We start from the raw sequence: 13,688 nt of genomic DNA, 5'->3' as shown, positions 1-13,688 counted from the left end.
AAAACACAAATTTTACCTATAAAAATCACAATATACTATTTTTTTTATACCATTTTTTTTTCTTTCTTTATATATGTAGCACTCAACATTTTTACAATCACCCCCCCCCCCCCCCCCAAAAAAAAAAAAAAAAAAAAAAAAAAAACCCTTAGAAATTACAAACCAGATAACAGTTGTACATTAGATACAACTCCTCGTCAATTTCGACCATGAAATCCTCTAGGTGGTTTTGTCAATTTGCTTCAAACCAATTTCCCTATCCAACAAACACCACTTTTCCAACATCAATTCCAACCTTTCAACAACAATTTCATCAACAATCGTCACAACCACCACCTTCACAACCACAACAATCACAACCACCTCATTCGCCAGATTTTGTTTGGGAAATGCAACCTTCACCACCACCACCTTAACCAAAAACAAAGAAAGCAAAAAAAAAAAAAAAAACACGGTGCGAACCACTGCTACCCAAGAAAGGGTGCCATGGACAAAAGAGGAAGAAGAAAAGATAGCGGAGGTGTGGGTTTCGACTTCCCAAGACTCAATTGAAGGAGATAATTAAACCTTCAATTGTTTTTAGGAGAAAATTTGAAGCGTGTTCTAACTTCTATGAGTTAATGGAAAGTGAAAATCGAAATCTCAATCAATTTAGTTCTAAGTGGCGAGATATTTGACTAAAACGCACCGAATTTGGAGAAATTTACAACAACCTCCAAAACATACGCAAAATTGGTTCTGTCTTCAAGGTGGCCTTGTAACAATTTGAAAAGACAACGCCAACCCGCAAAGCTTTTTCGTATGTCAAAGCATGGCTAAAACTGAAAGACTTTCCAAAATGGAAAGAGCAGACGGAAGGAACTTCACAAACCTCTTCTGGTTCAAAGCGTTCAAGAAACTCGGATGCAACTTTCCAACTATCTGATGGGCGAAGACACAACGACATCAACGATGATCTGCTCGATCTTGAAGACGACCAACCTCTTCGTCGATCAGTTGGAAAAAATAAAGCAAAAAAGCGGGTTCATCGGCTTTGGGTTCTATTGTTATCGATCATTTTGGAGAAAATTTTGATCGATATGTCCACATTCAAGAAACCAAGGCACAAATGTTGAGTCGGTGGAGCAAAAAATGATAGAAGCACATATGTCATTCCAAGAGGAGCAAATGATGCTTCGAACACAAACAAACATGGAGATTTTGAAGATGAAAGCGGATCTCGAAGGTGAAAATTTGGAGATTTTTCTCGCGATGAAAGAGTCGGTTCGAACCCAATATAGAAATATGGGGTAGTTTCTTTTAGTTATGTTTGGTATTTTTAGGTATTTTATTTTTATTTTCATTTTTATTTTTTTATTTTAATTTATGTAATTTTTTTAATGTAATGTGGTATTTAATTTAATTAAAAATAGTATTAAAAAATTATATGTTTTTTTGAAATAAATTTAATTAAAAAAATGAGTTGGGATGATGTGTTTAGTGGTAGTCATCTCATAGTTACTAATAGGGAGTATGTTGATGATGTGACACCTACTACTATAGTCGTTAGTGGTGGCTATAACGGATGGTCTAAGAAAAAATAAAGGCTTAAACATTAGTGTTTCTAATAATAAATAACATTGTCTTATAATTACTATCAAATAGCTATTCATTATATAAAAATATAAATGGTTGATGTGTGTGAAACGAACTAGTTTTTAATCCTACTACTTCAAACACAATTTAACACATGAAAGGCAGTGTACCTATCGTTAAACAATATAGTTCAAGTAAGCAGGGTATCGAACACAGGAAACGGTAACAATTAACTAACCACTAGAATTATCTAATTAAAACTAACGATAAAAAGAAGGGGTTTCTCTAGTGTAGCAAGACTAGAAACTTAAACAAATGACTAACACTCAACCTAAGATAACTAAGCAACTAATGCAAATAAGAGGTAATTAAATTCAATAATAAAAGAGACTTTTGTTCAGGTTCGACTCACTTGTTTCTATAGTTGATTTTATGGCAAGTGCAATGGATTATTTTGTCATTGGCTACCGATTAATGTGATTTGATTCATGTTCACTATTACTAATCCTTAGAAAAAAAATTAATTTAAACAGTCGCCAATTGGTTAAACTAATGAATTTCCTAGTATTTTGATTTGTGTTAAGTAAGACCTGTAGTTGTAGCTAATTAAATTACTAATTCAATTAACATCTTGTATGGTTGTTCATCACACAAGTAACTTACCTATTTTCTAATTAATCCTAGGTTCATATTCACTAAGACTAGGCATATAACATTGTTTTCACATAAATCATCTGAAGCAAGCAATTAAGAGGATGTTCATGCAACTTAATAGACTTGATAATTAACAGAAAATAGTTATTGTCAACACATAAGGATCGTTTACAAGCTTAACAAAACAATTTTCACCAAATTAAATAATCCATGCCATAAATTCAATCCATATTAACAAGATAGTCTACCCTAAACAGAAGTAATGAGTTTTTAGCTCATATCAACAACAAGTAATATCTCAAAAACAAAATCCATAAGTAAAAACATAGTTTTGTGCAATAGATTAAGAAAAAGAGAATATATGTTGCCTTTGATCTCTTCCAAATCAATCTCTAGGGTTGATCTTCGAATTCCAGAGCTTCAATAACCTTCCAATCGCAGATAAGTCACTAAAAGATCCAAAGGAAAAGTCCTTCTCTCGGAAACTAGAGCCCTTTATATAGTTTTTTGAAAACAGGGGCGACTCGTCAAGTCCATAGACTGACTCGCCGAGTCCATCACTTAAATCCCTTGTACGGTAAGGCACCTGATGGTTCGTGAATATTCTTATCGACTTGACGAGCTGAGGACCAACTCGTCGAGTCCTTCAGCTTTTTGGCTTAATTTCTTCTTTCTTCAATTCCCGAGATTCCGATTTCTAATCCCGCTTCCTTTTTAACTTGAGCATGTCTTTTAGGCTAAAAATAAAAATTAAACATAATTAAGTACCTTTTGTCCAATAATCGAGACAAAATAACCAAAAAATATTAAGATATTAACCAAAATATATGACTAAATATGGACATATCAAAATACCTCACACTTGACTTTTGCTTGCCCCCAAGGAAAACTAAGTTTTAACACACTAGTACCATATAAGACAATCCTAATCAAACTCAGCCATTATGCCAAGACCGCAACGCATGCATTTGTGTCTAAAATTTTTCCTAAAGACCCCTTAATCCTAAATACTCACAATCCTCATAAACACTCGCCCACTTCTTGTGAACAATGCTCATTTTATGCATCCCTCCGAACCATCCACGGAAAACTTTCTTAACCTCAAGTCATTTTTGGTTAAACTACCAAGCATACATAAATTCTAGGAAAATTACAACTTTGATACCACAATGGAGCTCTTTGAATTCTTCACTTATTTGATCTTTGATCTCTTTGAATTCACCACCTTCTTTGTTTGATTTTTTTGGTATCTTCAACTTTTGAATTTTGATCTTCATACTTTATATTTTGACTACTCCAAAATTCTTTAACTTTTTGGTAATTTCTCTCTCTTTTTTTTACATGTTCCTCACTTTTTTTTCACTCAAACCATACATGCTTAAGCAAGGAGCTTAACTTCATCCTTTATTGGTTAAGGTATTAGTGTTATGTGCAATGAGTACTTAAGTTTTCCTGGATACATTTCTGGTACACGATGCTAAACATATTGCATTCCTTAAACTAAGAAAGGTCATGTTTTTTTCCCATGATTTTACTAGAATAAAGGGGGCCACAAATGCATTATAATGTGTATAGGCTCAACTAAATATTTGGGTCCTCATAAAATCATCAAACACAATACTATCATGAATCCTAATTGCTTTACCAAGCTTTCCTAAATTAACCATAGAAATTTATGCAAATTTTTTAAAAAAATAGACTAAAATTTTAAATTTGACTAAATGTGACCAACCCCCTACCCCACACTTAACTTATGCGATGTCCCCATTGCATATTATGCATGATAAAAACATAAAAGTAAAGAGAGAATTGGAACAAACTCCCCTAGGATAGTGGTGGCGAGGTTGATCTTCTTCATTTAAAGCTCCATCTTCAATTGACTTTAGGCATGGGAACAACTCATCCATACCTCAGGCGTCAAATCTCGTGTGTACAACTCCAAATATAAAAGAACAAGCTCTTAGAAATGCTCGGAAAATGATCTTCAAATAATATAATCGAAACCAACATCAAAGGGAATCGAATCATCAAGCGGAAAATAAAAAGTTGAGAAACTCGTCGAGTCCATGTGGAGACTCGGCGAGTTATAGTTATAAAAGCAGAACAGTCGCATTTTTTCACTTGGACTCGTCGAGTTCTAGTTGTGGACTCGACGAGTAGGCGTTGTATGGAAAAACAAATCTCTTCTTCTTCAGGTCCGTTTCTGGGGTGTTTGGGTAATATCAAAATGACACTCCCCCTCACTTTTCTTCAATAAATAAGCACTCTTTAACTTTTTCCATTATCAGACTCATACTTGGACTCAAAACTCCTATTTCTCTTGCCTAAACTCGACTTCTCTCAGATTTTTCTTTACTCTCTACTCTTGCACTTATTTCCTCATCCCTAAACTGAAAAGGATAAAAAACAAACACACATAACAAAACAAGGAAAACAAACTAAAAATCCTAATAACTAGGAGTTTAAACATCAAACAAATAAACAAAAAACAAACCAAACAAAATAAAAATTGTCTTAAAACAAACCACACAAATAAAATTAAAAGGATAACTAGTCTTCATCTCCTATTCCGCTCCCCCCGGCTCCACTCCTTCTTGGATTTACCCTCTCTTCCCAACTACTCACATAAGGATACCCGGGCCCATCCATAGGTGGTATGTTCAAGTGATTAAGCAAATGAGCAAGTGTTTGATGGTTATAATTCATACTCCTCCCCAAATCATCTTGATATCTCCTCACTTCCACATTATACCAATCCATGGGCATATCATCATCAACCGAGATTACCGACAAGTCTTCTTGAATATTCTCTTGCCTCGGTCTAACCCGTCTACCCGGTTCCTCGGGTGCCGCAACCGCATCATCATCCGGGATTGCAAAGTGACCATTACCATAGTCTTCCATAATTCTTGCCCTCATGCATGATACTAAATGGAGGTGTTGGTAACATAGTCAACATGCTCCCGGCTCCCGTTTCCATGATATCATATGATCTTGCCAATAGAGTAACAAACATACCCCCATTTATTTTTGAAGTCGTCCTATTCTTCACCGCTCCCTCTCCTAAATACCTCACCAAGCAATATGGAATATTACAAAAGGTGTTGGGCATTATAATGCACTATAAGTAAAAAACGTCAAGGCTCGGGACCTTTTCATCATCTTTCCGCATGTTAATGGTGCTAGAAACTAGGCGGTGAATCAAATGGTGAATGGGGGACCGTATGCTCCCTTCTTGAGCCGCAGAAGGAATATACACTTTGTTTGCAATTGTATTCCACCAATTTACTAAATTTGTTCCCTCCGGAAAATCCTTGTGACAATTCTCCAAGATCCTCCCAAAAGCTCCAGTCATAACTACTGACTCATCATAAATTCCCAACCTCCAGCTCAACTTTGCCATACTACACTCTCGGTGCTCCCCACCAAGACAAAAGGTTAGGACTTTCGGGTTGTAAAAATCATTCCCCCCTCAGAATGATATTGTAGATAAAAAATCTGAACATATCTCCTGGTATACCAGTTCTTGAATCTGAAATAAATTCCTCCATCCATCACACGTAACCGAGATCCCATCTTGTACAAACACTTTAGTCATGTATGGGTTTAATGCCTCCTCTAAGCCTACTTGTACTAGTCACTCCTAATCTATCTCATTTGGTACATAGATGTCCTTGGCCTTGAGTACTTCCAGTTTCTTCTTCCACCTCGCCATAATTGATTTTGAAGCTATTTATGGAAAGTTTAACCAAGGGAAATCCCCTTGTCTACCTCTTGAGCTCTATCCCGTTCTGAACATTTTCTGCAGAATCAAACACAAAGAAAAACCACCAAATCACAAAAACATTAAATAAAAAATCTGGAAAATAACAGCATGGACTCGTAGAGTCCATGAACAGACTCGACGAGTCTGATGAATTGCTCGCGAAAATATGCTCTAATTCGAGACAAATCAGCCATGTATACTCAAAATTTGTTTTAGGGGTTTGTCTAGGGTTGTACACCAAGTGTTAATTCACACAAAATTTCAACTATAACACTCTAAATTGACCAAAATCGAAACCCTAAAATTCATGTCAAGTTCAAAAATCGAGATTCTAACCAATTATGGCCATTACACTACTAAAGATCAAAACTTTAACATAATTATGGGTGAAAGTACTAACCTTTTAGCAAGAAATTGGAATAAATCATGAAATTTGGAGGATGGTTGCTCGAGAAAATATCTGCTCGTCGAGCGTGTGTGTGTGGTCGCTGCTAGAATGAACAAGTTTACCTTTTAGGGTAAAAACCCTATTTTACAAAGTTTAAAATTATTATTCTTTTCTGGTTAAAAAGTCGACTCATCGAGTAGGTGCCTTGACTCGGCGAGTAGCATCGCGGTTTAATGTACTTATTTTCAAATGGATAGGTGTCCCGACTCGGTGAGTTTTTTACTCTGTGTGAAAAAATTTTGAAATTTTTTTACTGTCTTTAACTAAATTGCACCACACCCCACACTCAAACTTTGCTTGTCCTTAAGCAATCATTTAAAGCTTAGAAGAAGATTTAGACTGAAAATCCATAGAAAACACACTAAAAGAAATAAAAGACTAAAAAAAAGAAAAATAAAAGGGAAAAAGAAAGCAAACTCAATCATCGGGTTGCCTCCCATAAGCGCTTCTTTTTTAGGAGTCTTTAGCTGGACTCCTTCCCGCTCTACGTTGCAGGGGCTTTCTCCAAGTCCAACCCTTCTTCTAGTCCTTCATCCTTTGGCATTCCCTCTTCGTATCTCTTGATCCTATGCCCATTGACTTTAAAGCTTGACCCATCCTTGCTCTATAACTCAATCACCCCGTGTGGATATACATGCTTGATTGTAAAAAGCCCGGACCAACGAGTGTGCAATTTTCTCGGAAAGAGCTTTACTCTTGAATTGTACAAAACTTTTTGCCCTTCTTCAAACTCCTTATTACCCTTCAACCTTGCATCATGCCATCTTTTGGTCTTGTCTTTATAAATAAATGAGTTAGTGTAAGACTCATTCCTTAATTCCTCCAAAGCATTCATTTGCAATAATCGATTGGCCGCAACTCATTTAGCTCAAAATTGAATGTTTTTAAAGCCCAATAGGCTTTATGTTTAAGCTCCACAGGTAAATGGCAATTGTTGCCATATACTAGCCTATAAGGTGTGGTTCCAATGGGTGTCTTGAATGCGGTTCGGAAGGCCTAAAGTGCATTATCCAATTTATCCGCCCAATCTTTTCTATTGCTACCCACCGATCTCTCCAGAATTCTTTTAAGTGCTCGATTTTTAATTTCAGTTTGCCCATTTGTATTGGGTGATATGGTGTAAAAAACCTATGACGTATACCATATTTTTGAAACACTTTCGCGAGTTCATCATTAGCAAAGTGGGTTCCTCTATCACTAATCAAAGTTTTTGGCACTCCAAATCTAGAAAATAATTTTTTAAGGAATTTTACCACCACCCTAGCATCATTGGTTGGTAATGCTTGCGCTTTTGCCCATTTTGACACACAATCCACCCCCACAAGTATGTATTTGTTGCCTTCGGATGAAGGAAATTGTCCCATGAAATCCACACCCTAAACATAAAAGACTTCACAAACTTGAATATTCCTTTGAGGCATTTCAGTCCTTGCCGAAATATTACCCATTCTTTGGCAAGCATCACATTCCTTTATGTCTGTAGCAGCATCCTTGAAGATAGTAGGCCAATAGAACCCCACATCAAAAACTTTCTTAGCAGTGAATTGTACACCATGATGTCCTCCTGCCAGCCCATTGTGGCAATGCTCTAGAATGTCACAGATTTCCTTGCCAAATACACATCTTCTAATAATCCCATCTGCATAACTCCTAAAAAGATAAGGCTCATCCCAAAAATAATATTTAATTTCTGAAAAGAGCTTCTTTTTCTGTCGATGAGTGAGCCCTTTTGGAAGAAAATCTCCTACCAAGAAGTTTACAATATCGTCATACCATGGTTTTCCCTCATTATAACCATCAAATACTCTTCCAAGAAGCTATCTTCAATACCCTTGTTGTCTATCTATTCCCTTGTCGGATTCTCTAATTTGGAAAGATGATCAACAACTACATTTTCCATCCCTTTCTTATCCATGATCTCAATGTCAAATTCTTGAAGTAGCAACACCCATCGGATCAACCTTGGTTTTGCATCCTACTTAGCAAACAAGTACTTAATAGAAGAATGGTCATTAAACACATTAGTTTAGACAAAATTAAATAGGGACGAAATTTGTCAAAGGCATACACCATGACTAATAACTCTTTTTCGGTTGTGGTGTAGTTTTCTTGGGTAGGATTTAGGGTCTTGTTGGCATAGTAAATGGGTTGAAAGTGCTTGTCAACCCTTTAGCCAAGTACAACTCCTAAGTCAAAGTCGCTTACATCATACATTATTCCAAACGGTAAGTTCCAATTTGGGGCAATAATGATCGGGGCATTAGTCAATTTTTCTTTCAAAATTTCAAAAGAGGCTAAACATTCTCTAGAAAAATTAAAAGGTGCATCTTTCAAAAGTAGTTGAGTTAAAGTTCTAGTAATTTTTGAAAAATCTTTAATAAAGCGGCGGTAAAACCTGTGTGCCCTAAAAAACTCCTAACGCCCTTTACATTAGTTGGTGTAGGTAATTTAGCAATAGTGTAAATTTTCGCCCGATCCACTTCAATCCCCGCCTTGGATACTTTATGGCCTAACACAATGCCTTCTTTCACCATAAATTGACATTTCTCCTAATTCAATACTAGATTGGTCTTTTCACACTTAGCAAGCATCAAGTCGAGGTTAGTAAGACAATCATGAAAAGAAGAGCCAAAAATAGAAAAATCATCCATGAATACTTCCATAAAATTTTCCACCATGTCATGGAATATCGCCGTCATACATCTTTGGAAAGTCATCGGCGCATTGCATAACCCAAATGGCATGCATCGATAAGCAAATGTTCCACTTGGACAAGTAAAAGTGGTCTTCTCTTGATCAATTGGGTCTATAGGGATTTGGAAATAACCTGAAAACCCATCTAAAAAACAATAATAGCTATGGCCCAATATACACTCAAGAATTTGATCAATAAAAGGGAGAGGAAAGTGGTCTTTGCAAGTGGCATTGTTTAGCTTTCGATAATCGATTCACACCCGCCAACCGGTTACCGTTTGTGTAGGTATAAGATCGTTCTTCTCATTTGTGACGACCGTCATCCCTCCTTTTTTTGCACTACTTGAACGGGACTAACCCATGGGCTATCATAAATGGAGCATATTATCCTTGCATCTAAGAGCTTGAAAACTACTTTCTTGACCACCTCTTGCATGTTCAAGTTTAAACGCCTTTGGTGTTGTACTACTGGCTTCGCACCTTCTTCAAGAATTATCTTATAGGAACAATATGAAGGACTTATTCCTTTTATATCGGTAATTTTCCATGCGATGGCATTCTTCCTTTTCTTTAAAACTTGGACTACCTCTTCTTTTTCAGCTTTGGTGAGGGCGGAAGCAATGATAACATGTTTTTGATCACCTTCTTCGAGAAATGCATATTCCAAATGTCCAGGCAGAGTTTTCAGCTCTAATTTTGTATTTTATACACTGAACACGTCGACTCTAGAGAGGGGACTCGTCGAGTCCAGGGCAAAATTCTCGTCTGATCGCGATTTCCCAGATGGACTCGTCAAATTAGTGTCTCCAACTCGGCGAGTCGATTTTTCAGAGACTCTGATTATTTCTTTGTATTCAGATTCTTCAAGCATTTTGTCTATCTCCTTTAGGTCTCTTTTAGCATCAAAGTCATCTTCAAGGTCAATGGAAGGCTCGTTTAAGTTGTCCTTCTTCCATTATTCCATTAGGTCATCCAAAGTGTCCACCGAAAAGGTCGTTTCATCACTATACTTAGAATGCTTCATTGCCTTATCAAATCCAAAAGTGACTGACTCGTCCCCCAATCGAAGGGTAAGTTTGGATTCTCTCATGTGTACTATGGCACTCGCGGTGTGTAACATCCCGGAAATTCAGAAGTATAGTTGAAGGGCTAAAGTGTAAATTAAGGCGGGGAATCGACGAGTAGGTCTTCCGACTCGCCGAGTCGGAGCGGGATTGGTCGCGGGATTAAGTGACCAACTCGCCAAGTCGGTAGCTGGGACTCGACGAGTTGGTGCTGAAGAGAGGAAACCCTAATACCGGGGGTTGTGCCCTATATAAAGAACATAACACCTCTTCCCCAGCCTCTTTACCTTCCCTTTGAGTTCCAGAAACCCTAGATTCGTGTGAGCTTTCCTTTGTGAGAGATTAGAGCCTTGGAAGAGGAATCTTGGAGGGAAATTGAAGAGCAAGTAGATTGGAACAAGGGGCTTTACATAGATTTAGCTTACTCTTCAGTTGGAGCTTTCATTTGAGGTAATAACCTGTTGTTTGAGCTTTTGTGCATCTAGATTTATCATTTGTGGGGTTTTTTGGGGCATGAATGAGGTCCATCTCGAGTTTGGTGTGAGATCTGAGGTTGCTACCTCAGATCTAGGCTTGTAATGACCCAAGGATCCATAAAGTCTATGTTCAAGAGATGTAGGTGAATTTATTTTGTCCCAAACCTTAGCCCAAGAGTGTTTTATGCTTAGATCTCTTTGGATTCACGTAAAGGTTGCCACTTTACGTGATGGATGGGTTGTAAGGGAGTGGATCTATGGTTTGGAGCCCCTGCATGGCTTGGGAAGCCACTGTATGGATTAAGAGCTAGAGGTACTCGGCGAGTCACATGGGTGAACTCGGCGAGTTGGACGAAGATGGGCAGGAACTCGACGAGTTGGAAGAACAACTTGGCGAGTGTGTTGAATGTTGTCGTGGACTCGGCGAGTCTTGGGGCGACTCGGCGAGTTGATTCGTGGATTGGGAGTTCTGAGTATAGGGACTCGACGAGTCAGCGGGTTGACTCGGCGAGTAGAGTCAGTTAGGAAGGTTGACTTTGACTGAGGACTTTGAATTTGACCAGGAGTTGACCAGTTGACTTCCAGGGGCATTTTGGTAATTGTTGGCATTTATTTTGAGTTCAGTGTTTTGGTGTTGGCTAGTGGTGGAGATGGTGTCAGTGGTCGGAGCAGCTTGGTCTTATCTTTTCAGTCGGCAGTTGCACGTGAGTTATCCTCACTATATCGACAGGGTCTACGGCACCAAGGCCAACCCTTTATCGGATTGTAATCCGGGTATCGTTATGTTATTGCTTTGCTATGTTTGCATCCTGGTAGTTAGGATGGTATATGTTAGGGACCTGGTTAAGGTTGGTATCCTGGTATATAGGATGATTCTATGCTAGTGACCGGTTAGGTCGGTATCCTGGTTAGGATGATGTTATGTTATGTGATCTACTAGATCGGTTTAATTGGATGTGAATTGTTATATGATTGTATGTTTATATGCACATGGTTGTTGGACTGGGGTTGGGTTGAGGCGGGTCCTGCTTTGTGCTGTAGGCCAACATACCTAGGGTGGACCGGTTATCCCGAAGGCCTAGCGAGCGGTCCAGATAGGCTGTAGGCCCCACGAGGGCGGACCAGACGTGCCGAGGCTTGGAGAGAGTGGACCAGGCCGACTGAAGGCCCGGTGCGGGCGGACCAGTCATACTGTAGACTCATAGAGTGGACCAGGTGGGTTGAAGGCCCGGTGCGGGCGGACCAACCACACTGCAGACTTGATGTATATGGCTAGACTCGGAGGATGGACCAGGTGGACTGAAGGCCCGATGTGGCGGACCAGTCACACAGTAGACCCGAAGTGCATGGCTGTTCTGTGTTCTGTTATGATATGACATGTTATGTGTATGGTATGTGGTTGGTATTTTAGGGGTATCTCACTAAGCTTTCGGGCTTACAGTTGTGGTTTAAATATTTCAGGTACTTCAGGAGACCGTGGCAAGGCAAAGGCGTGATTGTACCGCTCCTCATGTTTATGTTTTACGATATGGTTCTGGGAATACTCTGATAATAATTGTATTGAAAACCTTTTGTAATAACTTAATGAAATTGGGTTGTTTTTGAAAAGTTTAAATTGGTTGGAATTTTTAGAGTGTTACACGGTGTTTAGGAAAGGTCTTCCAAAGATGATCGACACTTGGTGGTCCTCTTCCATGTCTAGCACTATAAAATCTGTGAGGAATACAAATTTATCAACTTTGACCAATAAGTCCTTGCATATTCCCCTTGAAAATGTCACCATCTTGTTAGCTAAATGAATTGCTAGACGAATCGGTTTCGGCTCCGAAAGGTTCAACTTTTTAAAGAAAGTGTATGGCATGAGATTAACACTCGCCCCCGAATCCGCCAATGCATAACTAGTGGCTAGGTTACCGAATTGGCATGATAAAGTCAACATCCCGGGGTCACCCGTACTCTTTGGCAACTTGTTCAACATTTCAGCTGAACAATTTTCATTAAGTACTACCTTGGACACCTCTTCCAACTTCTTTCGATTTGTAAGTAGCTCTTTTAAGAATTTCGCGCACTTAGGCATTTGTGTAACCGCTTCTATGAAAGGCATGTTGATTTGGAGGGCTTTGATGTGTTCCAGGAACTTTTTAGAATCTTCATTCTGCTTCTCTTGTCTAGCCCGTCATGGAAATGGCAATGGAGGTTGATAAGGCTTCAAAGGGGGGTCTATTTTCTGTTCAGACTGTGGACTCGTTGAGTCCTTCTCCACAACTCGTCGAGTCGAGTTGACTGTTTGCGATTTTGGGTCCTCTTTCTGTTCCTCCTGCATCTCTTTTGTATCTTCATTCATAATGGGTATCATAGGGGTAATTATCTTTCCACTTCTAGTCGTCACGATGTTAATTTGAGCGCCTCTTGGATTTTTCTCGGTATTGCTTGGAAGTTCACCCGATGCTCTTTGATTGATTTGTAGTGCAAGTTGGCCCAACTGTTTTTCAATGTTAAGAATAGAAGCTTGTTGATTCCTCATCAAATCTTGTTGCCCTTTCATCATGACTTGTTGTTTTCTTATTGCAGCATCGGTTTCGTTGTGTCTTTTCTCAAATGCAACTGCAAATCTTGTGAGCATATCTTCAAAGTCTAATTTCTTTTCTTGCACCGGCTCCTCCTTTTGATAGAAACCTCTTGTCTTTAGTGATGGGTTTTATGCATAAGAACAATCCTATGTGCTCATACAAACCCTAATGCTTGGATCTAGGTTTCTCTATTGTACATGCTTTGAATCCAAGACTAATAAACTTGGATCTAACATATTATAAACTGAATTAGGGTTTAGAGAATTACCTTTGATTGTTATATAGCAATAACAATCAATTCCTTGCTTGGATTGGCCTTAGAAAGCTTAGTGCCTCAAGTGCTGCACCTCTAATGGAGTCACAAACACCATATACAACTTGGATGAAGAGGAGAAGAGAGAGGCTGCCCAAAAACGACTAGAAACCCTAGAGAATCAGTTG

At 38.5% G+C, this 13,688-nt stretch overlaps 1 protein-coding gene across 1 annotated transcript; it reads right to left on the bottom strand.

The window, feature by feature from the left end:
- Nucleotides 1-12,313: 12,313 nt before the first annotated feature.
- LOC128126940 (uncharacterized) lies at nt 12,314-12,781 on the bottom strand. The gene has a single exon (XM_052765141.1). It carries the CDS (start codon nt 12,779-12,781, stop codon nt 12,314-12,316), a length of 468 nt encoding a protein of 155 aa, XP_052621101.1.
- Nucleotides 12,782-13,688: the final 907 nt, after the last annotated feature.

This window comes from Lactuca sativa, chromosome 6, assembly GCF_002870075.4.
Source record: "Lactuca sativa cultivar Salinas chromosome 6, Lsat_Salinas_v11, whole genome shotgun sequence".
NCBI classification, from domain to species: domain Eukaryota; kingdom Viridiplantae; phylum Streptophyta; class Magnoliopsida; order Asterales; family Asteraceae; genus Lactuca; species Lactuca sativa.
Note: the sequence above shows the minus strand (reverse complement) of the source record. Positions and strands in the feature narration are given on the sequence as shown.

Bases quoted from the DNA above. Each gene is read 5' to 3' on its own strand.
- LOC128126940 (XM_052765141.1), bottom strand. From the start codon at position 12,781: ATGCCTTTCATAGAAGCGGTTACACAAATGCCTAAGTGCGCGAAATTC.